Below are 20,794 nucleotides of genomic sequence, written 5' to 3' on the forward strand. Positions count from 1 at the left end.
GTGTGCCCTGCCGGCGCTGTGTGTGTGTGTGGGGGGGGGGTGGGGGGGTGGGGAAGCTTTTCTTTTTTTTTTTTTTTCAAGAGTTATTTACTGTGTATACAAACATTGGGGTGTAGACCAGAGGTGGTGGGGGGGGGTTGTAGAGGAGGCACCAGAGAGAGTGGGGGTCAGAAGAGGCGGACCTACTGAAAAACCCCGGTGAGGGGAGCAGCGGGGAGGCGGGAGGGGTCTGCTGCCCCCTTCTGCGCTGCCCCTGGCCGGCGGGGGATGCATCTCCTGCTGCAGTGGCTGGCAAGAGCTTGATGGCGCTTTCTTTCACCCCTGCGCCCCCAGGGAGGCCGCGTGGGGGTCTTTTCTGCTTGACTCTTAGGCTTTGGATTTCCTGTCTGTGCATGCATTTGTTTATTTATTTATTTCCCTCCTGGCCGCTGATCAGTCTGTTTCCCCAGACCTGGGGCTGACTTCCTAGGCGGAGTCCTCCAAGGGGAAAATCAAATTGCCGTTTCCTTGGCGGGTTATCCAACCAGCATGACTGAAACAGGGCGGTATTCCAGCTTCCTTCCACTCCCCGCCCCCCGCCCCCCCCACAGGCCCCATGAACTTCGCTGACAATAACCACATTTTCCGTGTCAGACTTTTGCGCGGGACGTGCCTTCTGCTTGAAGCGCCCGCTGTGGCACTTCCTCGACGTCACTGTCAAGTCATCGCCCCTCAGAGACCCCCCCAGGATCCCTCGGTAACAGCACCCCGTGACCTCAATCTATTTTCCTGACCTTTCCTGCCCAACACCTGTTAGTCCCTGACATTTTCCCCGTTGGCCTGTCGGCTCCTCTTTCCTCTGCCCCTCAGCCACCTCGCCGGCTTCTTAGAGTCCCTTCTTTTTTCCGGGAATTTTACTTTTTCCCTCACCTGCTAAGTCAACGGAGGGTACTTGTCTTTGTCATTCTCACTTGCTTTCCAACAAAGGGTCGGAGGGCAGGATGAGGACACCCCATCACCCCCAAACCTGCCCGTTCTCAATCGGTTCTGCCGTCCAGCGCGTTGAGACAAGACATCCTCTGGTGCGTGGGGCCTTTCGTGGAAAGGAACTTTACTACAATGAGTGTGCAGCGAAGAAAATGGGACAGAGACGGTTTCCAAATCCAGCACCCAGAGTTCCCTGTCCCCCCAACACCCCTGCCCCTGTGGGGAAAGGCCCAGCCCAATAGGGTTGTCCCAAAGCAGGGCCACTGAAGCCCAAGAGCTGCCCCAAGTCAGGAAAGGGTCCAAAACAGCCAGAACCCCCCACCCTCGGCCCCTGGAGGGGCAGAAGTCACCCCTCCATGATCCCTGGCGCCCCCTCCTGTGCTTCTGGGCTGGGCGGCCTTGTTGCCCAGGCCCTTGTTCACACAGGGAGGTGTGTGGGGTCTGCTCAGCTGTTGTCGACGGGGCCCGCCCGTGGAGCGTGTCAGGCGTTATGGAGTGTTCTCTCCTGGACCCCTCACAGCACTCAGGGCCCCTCTCCTGCGGTTCATTTTATCCTTCCTGGAATAAAGATGGCAAAGTGTCTGCCCACATCTACAGAGATGGGGTCATTCTCTGAGAAGTGACCACAGCGCTCCTTTGCTCACCGTGTTTCGGGTCATTGGCTTCATTGCTCTTGTGTGTGTGTCTGTGTCAGTGCTGCAGATGCAGCTCTGGTCAGACACAGGGTATGTGCAAACACTTCATCTCTTTCTGGGGGTTGCCTTTGTGTGTGTGTGTGTGTGTGTGTGTGTTTAAAGATTTATTTCCTTTATGCATACCAGAGCTGGGGTGCAGATCAGAGGTGGGAGGGAGGTGAGAGGATTCACCAGACACAGAATGAGGAGTGGGACAGGCAGATTGCCTGAAATACACAGCTGAGGGGAGTGGCACCGGGGTGGGAGAGGTCTGCTGCACCTTGTGGGTAGCTCCCTGGCCGCTGGGGGATTGAACTCAAGCTGCAGTGGCTGGGGATAGCTTCACAGTGCAATCCATTAACCCCCGCACCATCAGGGAGGTCCACTTTTTAAGTTTGTATGGATCTCACTTGTTTAGTTTCCCTTTGGACAAAGAGAGAAGGGAGGGGTGAAGCTAGAAAATGTGCTCTGTCAAGGGCAGGTGGCATCAGGGGTCGGGATTCTCCCCCCTTTCCTCCCCCACCCTGTGCTTCTCAGCTGCAGGAGGCCAGGGCGAGGGTCACAGAGATCATGGCCTCCTTCTTATCAGCAAGGCGAGCAAGTGCTGAGCAGCTTCTGTGGTGCCTTGTCCTGCATGGGTCCTTGGCCACCTGGACAGTATCTTGGCCACACTTTGAGGTGCAGCCGCCTGCTCGCAGATATCTGAAGGTGAGCTTGGGGTGGATTCCAAAGGCACCTCCTAAGATTGGGCTCTGACCTGGGGACCCGGCGGCTCTGACCTGGCCAGGAAGGCAGAGCTGCAGCTGGTAAGATGGTGGCTGAGCAGGCAGTTTGGGTTCGTAGACTCATGGCCACCGGCCTGTGGCCGGCACCTCGTTCTGTTATAGGGCAGGGAGAAGGGCACCCCAGAATCTGCAAACCTTCCTGCTCTAATTAGTTCTGCCATCTGCTGAATCAATACAAAACATGTGAGACTTCGTGAAAAGGAACTTTGATATAATTAGGAAACAGTACAGGAAAGGCAAAGAATATAGTTTCTAAACCAAGCACCCAATGTTACCTGTCCCCCTGTGGGGGTAAAAGTCCACCCAAGCAGGATTGGCCCAGAGCAAGGCCCCAAAGCCTGCCACAGGTCTAAAGCATCTTCCAGTGGGGACCCAAAGAAAAGGATCAGAAACAACCAGACAAGTCTGGGAGGAAAAGAGCAAAATCACGACAAAAACTGCCATTGTCACCTCCCCATGGGTCTCTCACCCACATCTGTTTCAACCAGTCCCTGACTAATAGCCAAGCACAGTTTCTTCATGAGTCTCTTGGCAACATGTGCCTCCTCCATGTCTCCTTCTGGCTCTGCATCCTGCTTCCTTCCTCAGTCTCTTCTGCAGCTTCCTCTCTCCCTGCTCAGCCTCACCTTCCTTTTGGGTGGTACAGGGAACCTGGAACCTCTCCCTTTCCTGGGACCACATGTTACAATCCCCTTTTTCATTTTTATTCCACCATATCTATGGTGGCACAGATCTCAGGGTATAGTCTTAGGAGACAGTCTTTTTTCAGGGTTACAATGCATGTAAGAGAAGCAACAATTAGTCAGCAGCATTGTCCATGAAGGTCCAGTATGACACTTTTCCATTACTGGAAAATAGTCCATTATTCAATCCGAAAGGAAAAAAAAAAAGACAAAAAAACATCAGGAGGCATTAGCCAAAACAAGACAGCAAATATATCAAAATCACAGGGAAAAAAATCTTAAAATTGGTTCATTTATGTAAAAAACAAGTTCTCTCAACCTTGATTCCAAATTGTTTCAACAGCATAGGAAAAGTTCACAAACTAAGTCTACTTTTAAACCATATTACCCATTATTGCATAAAATCACAGAGCAGAATTACTAAACGGCAATTGTAGCTGGCTTTGTTGGAATACTCCATATAGGATCAGAGGGAACTCTTGACATCCAGTCCATGTAGGCTTCAAGAACAAAGTTGGTTTCTGACTCCACATGGGCTTACCTCTTCTTGAGAGTACCAGGACTTTTTCGTTTTCTGGGTCGTCCAGTCCTGCCCATGGAGGCAGCTTCCTCACCTTCTTTGGAGGTCTCTGGAACCCTATGAACAAAGCAACAGGTTCTCCTCTTCTTGGTTCAACTCTGTTTCAACTTCCTGGAAGATTCCACTCAAAGCTACACAATGAAACTCATGTCCAATTTTTTTAGTTTAAGCAGACAAAATCCCTACCGAAGTTATGCAAAAACAGATTTTGAGATAAGTAGTAAAAGATTACTACCACTATTTTTATGCTGAGTTGGTATCAAGGGGAGAGAAAATGCAAATACAAGTTAGCTTTGCTGGGAAAAAAATACCGCAATCTTGCTGCAGATCCTGGTCACGCGAAACAAGAAATCTTTGTGGATTCTGAACAAAATGCGAAATAAAAAAAAATTACCAGTATTATGTCAAAGAAAACTTAGTGTGTGTCTCCAACAGTCTATTCAGTCCTTTGTAGGATTTTTTTTTTTCTTTTTTAACCCATCAGAAGTTTCACCCCTATTTTCTCCAGGAAAAATTTCTGTAGATATCAAACAATTGAAGTATACGATATTACAAGGTGACAATCACCACTGACAATACATACATATCGGACTGAGAGGTTGGATACATGCTTCCTCTGACTCTTATTAGCTTAGTACTTTTTTCAGTCTGATTTCAATGGTCTCCTCCTTATCTCATTACTATTTGGATGATCGTAAAAAATGTAGACACAAAGATTAAAAATTTGTCTCATGTTCTTATTTCTACTCTTATCCACATATCCTCTCTGTTCCTGTCTCTTCTATATCGCCACTGTTTTTTCTTCTGGTGTTTCTTTTTTTCTTTTCTAGAACATGAAATCATCTTGTCTCCATGTGTATGGTAACCTTAAGGCCCAGGTTTGGGGACAGTCTTAAGTTCAAATGCCATATTATTCCCATGAGTACGTTTGCGCCTGTTAACCATTAGTGCCAACTTTTTGTTCGGGATATATTGTTATTTTTACTGTCTGAAACAGGGAAGGGGACTGATTGTAGAATGGCATGACTGAATCTTCAAGATCCCAGGACAGTGTTTTATTAAGGTCATTATCTGTATCATTCATTGATTTGATATGCATTTATTATTTATTAGATGTGACTGTAACAAGAATCACTAACATTCTTTTTTTTTTAATTTTAATATTCCCCATACAATTGCAACCCCAATTTTGACCCCAATCCCTCCTCCCCCTCCCCACCCATAAAGAGTGTCTCTGGTTCATAGTTGTTTGTTGATTTTGATTTTTTCTTTCTTATAGTTATTCTTTTTCCTGGTCCATATTTAGGTTTTCTAGATTCCTGTTATGAGTGAGACCATTGGTATTTTTCTTTTTCTTTCTGGATTATTTCGCTGAGCATGATCCCTTCCAGCTCCATCCATGTGGCTGCAAATTGCATGTGTTTATCTTTTTTGAATGCTGAGTAATATTCCATTGTGTATATATACCACATCTTCTTGATCCAGTCATCTATTTTTGGGCATTTGGGTTGTTTCCAAAGTTTAGCTATTGTAAATTGTGCTGCTATAAACATAGGGGTGCAGGTGCTCTTTGGAATTAATGTAAGAATCAATCACATTCTAAATAATAATTTATTATTATTAAATTCTCTCCTTGTAGAGAATTTGGATATAAAAAAAAGTTAAAAAAGATGATGAAAGATGATAAAAAAACTGCCTATAATCTCACCATCCACAGACAATCAGTGCTTAAAGGTTGATATTTTTTCTAGGTTTTCATTGAGTATTGTGATTTTTATAAAAATTATATAGTTAGTTTTATATTTTATTTTTTCCTGATCATTTCCCTTTATCAGTAAAAGAAGCTTAAAAATACATGCTTTTTTCATGCTTTTTGAAAGTATTGTAATTTCTTTAGCCACTTTTCTATTTTTCAATATTTTAATTTTTCTAATTAAAGTATATACATACAGGGTCTTGGGTGGTATGTTTTCTTTCTTTGATTTTTAAAAATTTTCATTTTAAATTTATTTTCTTACATCCCTGTTTATTTTGGTATAGTAGTTGGCTTCTCTCCTCAGGTATAGTTCCTATTCCCATGGCTCTCCCCCAGTTGATGCTGTTTTCTTTTTATTCATGTGGGTGACTCTGATAGGTCCTTATTTTTCTGAATTCTTCATTTTATTTTATTTATTTTCTAAAGATTTTATATTTATACAAGAACGGGGGTATAGACCAGATGTGCGGGAGGGTGAGAGTATTCACCAGAGACAGAGCGGGGAACAGAACAGGCAGACTGACAAAATACACTGCTAAGGGGAGCAGCGGGCGAGACAGGAGATATCTGCCTCACCATGTGGGTTGCTCCAAGGCTGGCGGGGATTGAACTGGCGCTGCAGAGGCTGCGGACAGCTTCACAGTGCTGCACTCAACAGCCTGCACCACCAGGGGAGGCCCTGAATTCTTCATTTTAATGTCTACTTGGATGGCATACTGTAATAAGTTATTATAAAAATCACCTTAACTTTGATTTTAGAGTACATATAGTTTGTTCTTTTTAACACAAAATGAGATTAGTGCAAGGAACTAAGAGTTAAGTAGTAAATAAAGATCGCATGATTTAATATTAGATTGCCACCTACTGGAAGATTATAAAATAGCATACCACAGACCTTTTGATAAACTAAGTGATTTGAAATATGTCCAAATCCTTTGAGTGAACATTAAGGCTATTTATAGCAAAATAAATATAATTGTAGGCCTTATTAACTTTATGAAAAATATCAGTATTTTCAGGATTTCAACAGGTTGAGAAATGGACAACCTCATTAGCTATCTATAATGTTAATAAAAGATGGACTAACAGACACAGAATAAATTAAACATAGTGAACTACCAAATATCAATGTTAATGAAGCCATCAGGCCCAAATAATTTTGTGGGTAAATTCCAGCACATCTTTCAGATTCTTTCTGCTTGTTCAACTTTCTATAGCATGTAAGTTGGAAATTGCCTCACTGATTTTATAAGTCAAATACCTTGTAATATCAAACTAAGCAAGGTTACACCACAAGAAAAACTCTGGGTCAGTCCCATTAGGACCATCGTCCTAAAATAGTAAATAAAATATTAGAATATGGGTTGCAATAGTATTTAAATAATAATAAATAATTATACCAGGTATCTAATATTTTATAACACACTACCGCTAATTTTAGAGTCTTAAGTCAAAAATCACTGTATAAGCTGATGATTCTCTAGGTTGTTGGTTTGTACCAGGGTCAGCCGGGAAGTTCTCTTGCTCCTCTAGCTGGGGTCATCATGGAGATTTCCCTGGGGCTGATGGCCCACAATATTCTCCTTTGCATGTGTGGTATTTGCTGCTCTGTTGGCTAGTTTTCTTTCCCATGTGGTTTCTCATCTTTACAAGGGTGGCAAGACAATGAGAGCAGAAAATGCAAGCCTTTTGGAGGTCTATATTTGCAAGTCACATAATGTGACTACATTTGTTAGTCTAAATAAGTCACAGGTTGGACCAGCTTCAGGGGATGGAAAGTTGCTTATGGGTGGTTAACGTAGCAAATGAGTGGAAAAAAATAAAATACTGATTATAAAGGACATTGGGCATTTTGGGAACAAAGGAAAGATAAAACTAAATGTTTTTATTGTATTGCCATAAATTCCATTACATTTTTGTTGATATATTCTCAATGACAGATTTGTGCAATGAATTGTTAGTTGGAATGGTGATGTCCATGCTAAATAAATAACTCTTTTAAAAAAAAGATTAATTTTATTTTATAAATCAAATACCTTTTTTAAAATGATTTATTTATTTATGCACACAAGAACTGGGGTACAGACCAGAGGTGCGGGGGTGAGCGGAGTCACCAGCCACAGGGTGGGGTACAGAACAGGCAGATAGACCAAAATATACTGCTGAGGGGAGCAGTGGTTGAGACAGGAGAGGTCTGCTGTGGCATGTGGGTTTCTCCCTGGCCGGGGATTGAACTTGTACTGCAGTGGCTGCGAATTGCTTCATAGTTTGCGTCTTAATCCCTTGCGCCACCAGGGCCCTATAAATCAAATATCTTATTTAAAATTTATGTTTGATGTTTTTCATGCTTATATACCAAACAATTACATTTTATCTTACATCTTTTCCAGTTGTTCATCATTTATTTTGTGGGTATTTGTTGGCTCAAAAAAGATAATTCTCTACTAAATGATTTAGTTAGCATACTTTCTTAATATTTACATTAACCTTAAATTAATGTTCTAATCAGTTTCAATATTTGAACTTCTTAATTATTTTTATATATAAAATCAACACTCAATTGCTATTATTACAGAATTTAATTTTTGCAGCAATATACAGTTTAAAAATCAACTAGATAGAACTTCAATATATAAAACACATGGAGAGATGTTCACTTTATATTTTAAAGGATTATCTATATTTGAAATATACAGCTAATAATGGTAACTCAAAACACATGCCTTGTGGCTATTACTGATGTTGTTATGATGACTAGACATATTAACCTATGTCATCTTGTGGTCATTGGTGAAGTCCACATTCAGGGCTAACAGAAATAATGCTCCTTAACAGAAATAATGGCTCTTCAAAATTTCAAGTATGAAGCCAAAGTCAGATTTTTTTGGCTGAATACTAAGGATGATTGGTGTTTCTCAACACAGATTACAAATCATGTATCTGAATCAGGTAGTTCAGCATGAAATACTCTGACTATATTTGTTAAGTCAGCCAGAAATCATTTTCGCTTTCTTTGGAATAAGGAGAGAGAACAATTTATTCCCTGAGGGAACTCTAAGCAATAGTTTCTGGGCTAGGCATTGCATGACTTTAAATGTAGTGATCAGGTTTAAAGATGAAGTGATTTTACCTGGTTTCCATGACAACTAGGTCTAATTAAATCCATAGTGATTTTTAAGGTTTGGCATAATTGTTGAGCAAAAAAACTGGTATTGTCTCTCACGCGACATAAAACTTAAAACAATTTTAGTCAGAAGGTCTCCTTGGTGGTTCAGGGATTAAAGTCTTAGCACTATGAAGCTATTGCCAGCCACTATGGTATGAACTGGATCCCAGGCCAGATAGCTGACCCAAATGGCACAGCAGACCTCTCCTGTCTCTCCTGCTGCTCCCCTCAGCAGTGTATTTCAGTCATTCTGCCTATTCTGCTCCCCACTCTGTCTCTGCTGAATTTTCTCACCCCCCCCAAACCTCTGGCCTACACCCAGGTCTTGTATGCATAAATAAAAATAAATTAAAAAAACAATTTTAGTCAGAAACTTAATATAACTTTAAGATCAGTTACTGCAGTTTCAGAAAATTTCTTGTTCAGAAAATTGACTTGAAAATTGACTTTATCTTCATAGAGTCCTACTATTTAAAGTCTTTTATTATTTCTCAAAGACATTTTGTGTTAAGTACATTTTTTTTTGCCTAACACAGAACCTCTGGGTGCAGGGCTATGGCATGTGGCTGTACCTGGATGGGTACTGTTCACACAGCAGGTGTAATGGTGCTGTTGGCATAGTGTGATGCTGTGACTCAGACTGGACATATTAGTTTGAAATCCTTTGAGATAGAATATAGTTTTGCAGTGTGCTTTAACTATTATTATTCTTCCTTATTGAGGTAATGTTAGTTTAGAACACTGCATTTGATTTAGGGCACTATTAAAAGTCTTAACATAATTTATTGAAATGTGATATAATGAAAATCCTTCTGCTATCATTATAACCAGTATGCAAGAGGAACAGTGACTAGTAATTTTTGAAAATTTAATTTTTTTTTGTTTTTTTTTACAGTACTGAGTGCTATGTACTACATAATAAGTAAAATAAACATTTATCTTTGACAGGTTTTTGATAGGTCTTTAATAAATTTCAGATGGATAAACTGACTAGGATCAGCAGGTCACATGGTGTTTGAAACTCCTGTCACCAAACGCTATGATGAGGCAGTGGCACAAATGAAGTGGTCTGGAGTAAGACAACAGGGAGTGGGTGCTGAGTGGCAAAATGGGGAGTGTATAATCTCTCTGAGGATCAGCTGCGACTTAGCTTAGGCATCATTGTCATGTGAGTTTGTGGCCTCCCCCCGATCTTTTTTTTTTAAGCCCACTAAATTTAATAAAGGCACCATCCAATGAATTACGATAGAATTAAAAGTTTGCTTTAAATATTTTTTAGAGAGGGGACACCACTTTTCAACTCAATTAGGTGAAACATTTTTATAGTCCAGAGCTCTTTTATTTCTTTCTGCGCACCTATCATGCCATGAATTCATAGGGAATAGGTTCTAGCAGCTCAGGCTCCTTCCCACTGGTTCTGACAAAGTGTGTTTCTCTAGGAGGAGCAGGCTGGTGCTTCAGCTGAACCCAAGTACCCTTCTCTTTGGCTTCCTTTTTCTTCTGATCATTTTCTTTCACACGTTTCAGGAAGTTATCTCGGCTCTTAGAGTGCTTCATGTGCTCTATACGAACATTAATTCTCTTTCCAAGAATCTTGCCCTTTACTTGCTTGTTTACAACAATGCCAACTGCATGCTGGGTAACATTATAGACTCTTCCAGTTTTGCCATAGTAACATTTGTGAGGCCTTCCTTTTTGAACAGTGCCCATCCCCTTGATGTCTACAACATCACCTTTCTGATATATTCGCATGTATGTGGCCAAAGGAACAACTCCATGTTTTCTAAAAGGCCTAGAGAACATATAGCAGGTGCCTCTTCTCTTTCCCTTTGTGTTAGTCATCTTGGCTACTTACTGGAAGATGGCAGTTCTGGCCCAAAGGCCCCAGACCAGATCTTGATAAAATTTAAGAGAAGCTGAAAACGCGATTTTTATTTGAAATGTTCTTATTTAACAGCCATATGCATACCAGCTCCCCTCCTCTCCGAACAACAAAAGTCATCAGCTGTAATCTCTGTCATCACATACCTTTTAAGTCCTCTGTAGATTAATTGTAGTCATAGATTATAGTTTATGAAGATACTGTAAAGTGCTTTCACAGATTGCTGCCTTTAATACAAAGTTAATATTAATCAATATTACTGTCTTCATTTAGAAAACCAGGGAACCAGGAATCAGAAACCTGTGCTGTCAGGAAGTCATCAGAGCTCCTGTGTGCTGAAGTTCTATCTTTACCTTAGTTCCTGTCTCTTCATGCCTCTTACACTGAGCTCAACTACTCACTTCCTTGGCTTGCCAGTGTGTTCTTGCAGCACTGGACCCCTCAGCTTTGAATCCCTTCCTTTCTACTTAATTTCCCCACTTTATTACTTCTTTTCTAGCTCTACCCCTCGTTGAAGGCCTAAATTTAAAAGCCCCCTTCACAGGAAGCTCCTCAGCTGGCTTTGTGCTCCCCTTTCTGTTAGTAGTTTGTAGATCGTATTTTCTGAGATATTAGATGTGTGTGTCTTCGTAACTAAATTTTTAAGGATAGAGAGCAAGTCCTACTTCTCTTCACAAAACCCTGTAGCGTCCTTTCAAGTCTCTACACCAAGTAAATATTTAGTAATATTTTTTGAACTAAAGTTTCCATGTATTCCTCATGGCAGAACAAAAATTATATTTTATTGTTCTACCCATGATGTGAATAAAACTTAAATTAAAAAACCCTTTGAATCAGCATAAAAGGAAAACATATCTCCATCTACAGAAAAGGTGAGGACTCACTGTGAGCTAGAGGTCAGCGGGAGTCTCAGAGCTGCTATAAATCAGCGACAGCTGAGGCTGACCGAGTCTCTTTCACAAATGGCTGACCGGTGATATCAGTAACAGACTTGGCTATGGCTTAGTTCCTTTCTTCACAAGTAAAGCAAGATTTTCAGAGTTTATTAAACAACGCCTTAAAGAGTATCCCTATGTCACAAAGAGGCCCCAGGCAATGGAGCAATTTATTTATGCTCTTGAGAAGGTAAAGAGGTAAAATGCAGTTAGACATATTTATGACAATAGTGGGTCAGAAAAACAGAAGCCCCTCTAACAGCAAGAAAAAAGCAGGTTCATCAATGAGCTGGGGCTAAAGCATAGCGCAGAGTTCATTTCTGTCCACTCTCAGTGAGCGCACAGAGAGTGCTCAGAGCTGCATTTCTTAGCTATCGCCTTCTGATTTTCAAACTTCCTCTATTCATTTCTGTAAGGCCAACTATGAGTTACTTTTAGGCATGTAATGTAACACTTTTCCCTAATCTATCTGGTGTCTGCAAAGAACTATACCATTAATGTTAACTTGAACCAGTCAGGAATTAATGAAGAAAGCTAGAAAAAGCCAATGTTTTTATTTTAAACAAATTCATGTTAATTTATGTGCTTCTGATTAAGTTAAAAGTCCTTAGCGTATGAAATGATTAAAATAAAAATTCATCAACCCAACAGAATTTAGGCAGAGACTGAATTAAGAGGAGAGAGGGTGGGAAAATACAGGTGTTTATTAAAATCAATTTTATATTCTGGGTTGAGAGATATTTTCTGAACCAGCCAATTATTATTGATTACCTTGTGAGGATTTTTCTTTTGATCTTTCACTGTCTCCTGTCACACCTTAAGCTGTGCTCAGTGTCTCAGAGGGAATAAGGACATTTTTGGTAGAACAAATGTCTCCCAACTTTGAGACACTGATTAAACTGGTTGACTTTGAAATTAACTTCTAATCATAAGTTTAATAAGAAGTAAATATATCTAAGGTAACTTTTTAGAAAATAGTAATTTATAGAAGCCAGACATAATAAATAGCAAGGCATCAAGTAATTTTGGATCAACAGACACTCACTAAACAAAGTGAATAGAGAAAATTGTCTATTTAAAAATAACCTAGTGTACTTAACTAAAGGTTTGCATTTGTTCTCCATGTAAAAAACCAGCTCTTTCCGGTTGTTCAATAAATGGTGCTGGGAAAACTGGGTTGATACATGCAAAAGAATGAAACTTGACTACTACCTCACCATGCACAAAAACCAACTCAAAATGGATTAAAGAACTAGACATAAGACCTGAAACCATAAAATATATAGAAGAAAATATAGGCAAACCACTACATGATATACTCCTCAGCAATATCTTTAAAGACTCCTCACCCAAAGTAGTGATAGTGAAGGCAAAGATAAACAGCTGGGACTACATCAAATTAAAGAGCTTCTGCCCAGCAAAAGAGACAGTAACCAAAACAAAGAGACACACCAATGACTGGGAGAAGATTGTCACACACAACACTAAAGATAAAGGACTGATCACAAAAATCTAGAAAGAGCTGAAGAGACTCAACAAAAACAAAGTAAATAATCCAGTCAAAAAATGGGCAGAAGAGCTTAAAACTAAATTCTCCAAAGAGGAAATGCACACCGCCAACGGGCAAATGAAAAAATGCTCAGCATCACTTGTAAATCAGGGAAATGCAAATCAAAACTACAATGAAATGCCCTCTTACACCAGTGAGAATGGCACATTTTAAACAAACTAGCTACAACAAATGTTGGCGAGAAGGTGGAGAAAAAGGAACTCTCCTGCACTGCTGGTGGGAGTGCAAACTGGTCCAACCACTATGGAAAGCTGTGTGGAGATTCCTCAATTTGCTAAAGATGGAGCTGCCATATGATCCAGCAATTCCACCCCTAGGTATTTACCCAAAGGACACAGAAACATTAATTCAAAAGGGCACCTGCACCCCTATGTTTATAGCAGCACTGTTTACAGTAGCTAAGCTAGGGAAACAACCCAAATGCCCAAAAATAGATGACTAGATCAAGAAGATGCGGTACATATACACCATGGAATATTACTCAGCAATCGAAAAAGATAAACTCATGCAATTTGGAGCAACATGGATGGAGCGGGAAGGGATCATGCTCAGCGAAATAAGCCAGAAAGAAAAAAATACCAGATGGTCTCACTCATAGCAGGAATTTAGAAAACCTAAATAAGGGACCAGGAAAAAGACTAATTATACTAAAGCAAAAATCAAAATCAACAAGCAACTATAAACCAGAGACACATTACTGGGGTGGGGGGAAAGAGGAGGAGGGACTAGGGTCAAAATAAGGGGGGTGGGAATTGTATGGGGAATATAACCAAGATGAAAATGCATACATTGTGCAAACATGAAAAATGATATAAAAATATATAAAATAAAAGTAATACATATAATTAATTGTGGGGTCTTGTTAGGCTGAGAGACTGGGACTGATGTCTTTCTCTGTCCTTATCACTGAAACAATTTACTGATCCAAATTTTCAATTCTTTTGAAGCAAAATGGTACTCAGACCTCAGCCTCAGTAGCAGTACTGGGATTCGCACATCAGATGCACTCCACAAATGACAGCTCTGTTAAATGTTGTTTAAAACATGTTGTTTACAGAACATGTTTTCATATAAAAAAAGGTCAAAATTAACATAATCCTACAACATTAGTGTATCTTTTCTGACATTTTTTTCTATACATATTAGCATAAAAATGAGATTGCTTTGGACCTGTTTCTTTTTCCTTCTCACTTAAAATGTTGGCAATATCTTTTATGATATCTGTTAGAGGAAGTGTTTAAAAATATTTTATTCATTTCAAGTTTTTGTGGAATGAGTTTGGGATAACATGTCAGGATTTCAGAACTTCCATCCTCTTGGGTGACAAAAAATTCTGTCTGTAGCACCGACTGGCTGCAGCCCAGTCCTCAGCATCTGTATCTTTCTACCAATAAGCAGTTACAAAAATGTGAGGGAGGAGGTGATTCTTGAGAACTGAGAAGATTTCAATTTTATACTTTGAAAGTTGAGTTTCATAAACAATCAAATGCTAGCGGAAATCTAAACTGTTGAGACAGAGATTAAACTGAAAAGTTTAAAGCAGGTGTTAAAGATGAAAATGTAACTGCGCTTCATAACTGATCCAACTCCAAGACCCCTTTTTCTCTCTCTGATATGGTTGATTATCTCCTTATCCTTTAATCCCTTTCCCTGTTCTTGCATAGTAGGACACACATGTTTTGGTGAAATGATATAATTACATGGAAACATTTCTGCAAAAGGAACAGCTTAAACACAGTAGCATCCTGCAAAATATGGGGCAGGGGGCTTCCCCTGGTGGCACAGTGGTTGAGTGCTGGGCTGCGAAGCTGCCCGCAGCCTCTGCAGCACCGGTTCGGTCCCCGGACTCCAGGCGTAGGTCCCACACGGCACGACAGACCTCTCCTGCCATGCCCACTGCTCCCCTCAGCAGTGTATTTTGTTAGTCTGCCTGTTCTGTTCCCCACCCTGGCTCTGGTGAATTCTCTCACCCTCCCGCATATCTGACTGTACCCAGTGCTTGTATAAATAAATAAATCTTAGGGCCTCCCTTGTGGCGCAGGGGTTTAGATGCAACCTATGAAGCAATCCACATCCACTGCAGCATGAGTTCTATTCCCGGCCGGCCAGGGAGAAACCCACATGGCGGGACAGACCTCTCCTGTTTCGCCCGCTGCTCCCCTCAGCAGTGTACTTTGGTCTGTCTGCCTGTTCTGTTTCCCACTCTGTCTCTGGTGAATCCTCTCAGCTCCGCATCTCCAGCCTGTACCCCAAATCTTGTATAAAAATAAATAAATCTTTAAAAAAAAATCTTAAAATAAAACACAATATGGGGCAGGGCTGGGGCGACTTATTGTCACTGAACACTACCCCCACCCCTACTTGTCCATGCTCTGTTATATGTGATACTGGGGCTCAGTCTCTGCAAGCGTGTCTCCTTTGCCAGCTAGATTCCCATTGCCCTCCATCTAAAGGGGTCATTGAAGGGTCTGGACGTTGGCTTGTTTCTTTCTGTTCCTGGCAGTGTCTCCACAGAATTGGCTCTGGCAGTACCGGTGGATTCCAGTGGTAGCAGGTCTTTCAGAACAAGCCTCAATATACGCTTTCAGTGCTGCCAGCTCAGCCAGGCATTGCCCCCTTCTTAGAGATCTGGGTGCTGGCTCAGTGGGGTCCTTCGAGTGTCTCAGTTTTAATAACCTCACTCCTCTTGTCTTAGGGGTGCTGGTTATGTTACCTCAGTGCCTTTCACCTTTCCAGTTCTCTCATACCTGATCAACTATTCTTTGTACTGAATTCCCCTTTCTAAAATATCTGGTGTAGTTCTGCTTTCTAACTGGACCTAACTGATATGTAATACCAGACTGGCCTTGCCTTTTCATCCATAATTTTATTCCATGTGGCTGCAATGTTTCTCTCCAGTACTTCTTAACTATTGGTTGGTGATGACGGGTGAAATAGCAGATTGGCACAACATTTGTTAAGAATTTCAAGTAGAGGGTCTCCCCTGGTGGTGCAGCAGTTGAAAGCTGGGCTGTGAAGTTACCTGCAGCCTCTGCATCGCCGGTTTGATCCCCGGCCACCAGCAATGGTCCCACATGGCGCACAGACCTCTCCTGCCACGCCCGCTGCTCCCCTCAGCAGTGGACTTCGTCAGTCTGCCTGCTCTCTCTCCCCTCTGGCTCTGGTGAATTCTCTCACCCTCCCGCGCTTCTGACTGTACCCAGTGCTTGTATAAATAAATAAATAAATAAATCTTTAAAAAAAAATAAAGTTCTTCATATTAAAAAAAATTCAAGTAGAATTTGCTCTTAACAATACTTTCTGTGAGGTTTTCTCTCTCTATAAAACTTGAATATCGTATATAATAACACAGTATGTGCCACTTAGAAGCATTAGGAATAGCAGATGTGTTTCACTTCTAGTATATCTCCATGTAATATAAAAAGTATCCCTTTCTAAATGCCATGACTTTATATTTTATTTATAAATCCATAAAAACAATTTAAAGAACCTCTTGCTGAATTTTTATGTGGAAAACAATAAGCTAGGTTAAAGCTCTGTTTCTCCATGTTATTTAAATAGAGTATCCTGTCAAACTGGCTTCTTCAACCTAAGTTGTTTAAAAATGTTGAGCTGACTCCTTCAAAATTATCAGTACATTTTGCCTAGGAAACAGCTCTCCTAGAGGACAGAACTGTTGGCTTGAACAAAGCTTCTCATTATTCCCAAAAGAATCTGAAGAGCTAACATCAGTGAATTGGGTGAGAATTCATCATCTATCTGCTGTAGGAAAATAAAAATTGATTTCCCCTCTTTTCACAAGCTCTCTCTCATTCTCTCTGAGTCCTTCCCCTCTCTCCCTCTTTCCTCACAGCTCAATTCTAAAACAGACATTTAACAAGAATCTGTGGGCCAAGGACAAAGCAAGATAGGTGTGCATTCGGTGCTAGTTCTGGTGGTGAAAGTGGATTGTGTCTCCAGCAACTTGAAATGACTCCGTGTCTCTTTTCACGTCTTCCCCAGGGAGTTCCCACCGTGCTGTCTTTCAGGGGCTAGGGAAACTGGGTTTGTTGTTTCTGGACAGCTGGATAGGAGCTTGAGCCTCTGTGGAGCACGAATTCTAGTGCTGGGATAGACATTGCAGGGGAAGGGAGAGAGGCAGAGAGGTCAGAGGCAAAGGCAAGTGTTTCCAGCTTGTCTTCAGTTATTTTGAACCATCCTCTCTTCTAGCTGATATTGACAGGGAATGCCTGACTGGAAAGAAATATGTATAATTCAGAACCTCTCCCTGGGACCTCTGAAGAGTCACACTGCTGTTGACTAAGAGGCAAATCTTTCAGATGAAGCCCTTTTCAAGGATTTAGGACATCAAGTTAAAAAAAAAATGTACGTTACTTATTATGGGAACAGCCAGCCTTACTGCTTGGCTCGGATGCTAGGGCCACTTTCTTGTGGATGGTGAGTTGCTTTTGGAATCAAAACTGTCCACTCAGACTTCCATTTGGCAAGCATAGCCACACCCATAATGTTTGGTAGCCCAGATTTATATGTTTCATTCATAGTCAATGTTAATGCATATTTCTTTCATTTATCAAAATGCTCCCCTGTGGTCCCCTTATTTCCTACACTTACCATATCCTATATATATTTTCATGAAAGTTTAATTGTAAATACATATAACATTTGCCATTTTAACTATTTTAAGTTATAATTCAACAGTGTTTTGCTCACTTTTGCACAACCATCACCACTATTTCCAAACTCCTCAGCTTTCATCTCCCCATTCTCTTCTCCCTCCAGCCCCTGTAATCTTTTATCTACTTGATGTCTTTATAAATTTGCCTGTATCATTACACCATTTAATTAAAAAATGTGCCTTTGAGGACTTTTCATAGCTTGGAATACTGTTTTCTTCTCAGAATGAGGTGGGTAACACTGAAGTAGTCTCCATTTCTCTGTCCTTCTTTAGTGCATGGTCTTGGATCAGCACCTAGATTGTCTCTCCATGTTATTTTTGTTTGTGTTTCTGAAAGTGTCCTTTTTTTTAATTTTTAAAGATTTATTTATTTATACAAGAACTGGGGTAGGGCCTCCCCTGGTGGCGCAGCGAATGAGCGCTGGGCTGTGGGGCTGCCCGCAGCCTCTGCTGCGCTGGTTTGCTCCCAGCTGCCGGTGAGGGTCCCACAAAAAAAAAAAAAAAAAGAACCGGGGTACAGGCCAGATGCATGGGAGGGTTAGAGGATTCACCAGAGACAGAGCGGGAAACAGAACAGGCAGACTGATGAAACACACTGTTGAGGGGCGCAGTGGGCGAGACAGGAGAGATCTACTGTGCCATGTGGGTTTCTCCCTGGTTGGCCGGGATCAAACCACAGCGGCTGTGGACAGTGTCATAGTGTGGCGCTCAACCGCCGGTGCCACCAGGGAGGGCCTGTCAGTGTCCTTTTTATGCTGATTCACAATTGAGTCTGTTTTTCTTTATTATTATTATTATTTAAAGATTTATTTATTTATGCAAGTACTGGGTACAGTCAGAAGCGTGGGAGGGTGAGAGAATTCACCAGAGCCAGAGCGGGGAGCAGAGCAGGCAGAAGGACCGAAGTACACTGCTGAGGGGAGCAGCGGGCGGCAGGAGAGGTCTGCGCGCCATGTGGGACCCTCACCCGGTGGCCGGGGAGCGCCGGGGATTCGAACCGGCGCTGTAGAGGCTGCGGGCAGCTTCGCAACCCAGCGCTCAACCGCTGCGCCACCGGGAAGGCCCTATTATTATTATTTTTTAAATTAATTTATTTTTTTATACAAGCACTAGGTACAGTCAGAAGCGTGGGAGGGTGAGAGAATTCACCAGAGCCAGAGCGGGCAACAAAACAGGCAGACTGACGAAGTACACTGCTGAGGGGAGCAGCGGGCGAGGCAGGAGAGGTCTGCTGTGCCATGTGGGACCCTCACTAGCAGCCGGGGATCAGACTGGCGCTGCAGAGGCTGTGGGCAGCTTCACAGTCCAGTGTTCAACCACCGGGGAGGCCCATTCTTTTTTATTCTTGATGTATAATGATAATATAATATTTATAATAAGTTTTGTAATTTATATATAATACATAAATTTATAAGTGTTATATAAACATAAATATATATTATATAATTTATATGTAAATATATCATATAAATATATATTTATAAAATTTATATGATAAAATTACTGTATTTATAATTTATATTTATTTATTATATTATAACTATTATTATACTTATAAAATTTTTAGGTTATATATTATAAATTTTATAAATATAATAATTATATGAGTTTCAGGTATACAACATAATGACTTGACATTTGCATATGTTGCAAAATGATACCACAGAAGTCTAGTTAACATATTATTACACATAGTTGTACAATTTTTTTTTCTTGTGATGAGAACTTTTAAGATGTACTCTCTTAGCAACTTTCAGATATGCAATGTGGTATGAACTGTAATCACCATGCTGTACATTATATCCCCATGACTTATTTATAACAGGAAGTTTGTATCTTTGATCTCCCGGACCCATTTTACACCTCTTTCCCCCAGCTTCTGCCTCTGGCAAGCACTTATCTGTTCTCTGTACCAAAGGAGCTCTTTTTAGTTTCTGGTTCTAGATTCTCCATATAAATGAGAGCATATGATATTTGTCTTTCTTTTTCTGATATATTTCAGTTAGCATAATGCCTTCAAGTTCTATTTATGTTGTCGCAAATGGCAAAATGTCCTTCTTTTTCTGGTTGAATAATTCCCCATTATATATTCACATGCACGAATACTAGGGACAGGCAGCCCCTGGTGGGAATGTTATGGGAGAAGCAATTGTTCTCAATTTCAGTTGCACATTAGAATCACTTGGGGAGTTTTAACATGCCCTGCTGTCCCAACTGCACCGTGCAGGTCAGTATCTCTGGAGGTGTGGAGGTGGGACCAGGAATCAGTACTTTCATTCTTTTTTTATAGCTCTCCAGGTGATTCCATTATAAGCAAAAGCAAAACAACAAAAACAAAAATATGTAAAAATTTCAAGATTTACTCACCCTGTTGTAGCGGCAGGATGGGCCAGTGTAGGTTTTCTATGATTGAGCAGACGTGCAAAGGAGTCCTGGAGCCCTCGGCGGCTTTTTCAGGCTTTTATTGCATTTACCAGGTACACAGCAGGCAGGGGTGTGGGGGTGGGGGTGGGGAAGGGTGGGATGGGTGGTGGCAGGGAAGTGGAAGGCTGGCAGGCCTCCCAGCCCCCAGCAAGTCTTCACTCTCTCTGGCTCTCCAACGTTCTCTCCTTCTCTTGTGGCCTCTGCTTCTCTCCTCATGCTGCTCTTCCAGTCCTTCTTTTGCTCTGCTGGTATCCCCAGGACGCCACCCTTATAAGCCCAGACTCAGCCCAGGTGTATTCCACCTGTGTATGCCCACACCCCACTCCAGGTGCCCGCCATCAGGCATGCATTCGGGACCGCAGGGATCCATCATCAAACCTAATGGCAGCAGGGCAGAAAAGCCTGATATTTTACTTACCCTACACTTGTATAGTATTAGTGCTCTAAGGGAAATTGTAAAAGAAAGCATTTTATCTGACTTAAATGTTAGTTTCCCCAGAGCTGAAAAGAGAGGAGAGGTCTCAGCTCTCCAGAGAAGCTGGAAATCTGAACTTGCTTCCAGCAACACCCCAGAAAAGAAAGGTGATGTGCTGCTTCTTCTAGGGAAATAAGACCAGGTGGGCCTTGGAAGGTTTCCAGCCTCACAGGTGATCCCTGTACCACACACTTGGTTTAGAAGCAGCAAAGAAGAACCCAGT

At 41.5% G+C, this 20,794-nt stretch overlaps 1 protein-coding gene across 1 annotated transcript; it reads right to left on the minus strand.

Annotated features, from left to right (window-relative positions):
* Positions 1–9,928: 9,928 nt before the first annotated feature.
* Positions 9,929–10,470, minus strand: LOC119253396 (60S ribosomal protein L21-like). Its single transcript, XM_037520942.2, has one exon. It carries the CDS (start codon positions 10,450–10,452, stop codon positions 9,970–9,972), a length of 483 nt encoding a protein of 160 aa, XP_037376839.1. The 5' UTR covers positions 10,453–10,470; the 3' UTR covers positions 9,929–9,969.
* Positions 10,471–20,794: the final 10,324 nt, after the last annotated feature.

Source organism: Talpa occidentalis, unplaced genomic scaffold, assembly GCF_014898055.3.
Source record: "Talpa occidentalis isolate TD23 unplaced genomic scaffold, MPIMG_talOcc4v2.1 talOcc4.2, whole genome shotgun sequence".
Lineage (NCBI taxonomy): Eukaryota > Metazoa > Chordata > Mammalia > Eulipotyphla > Talpidae > Talpa > Talpa occidentalis.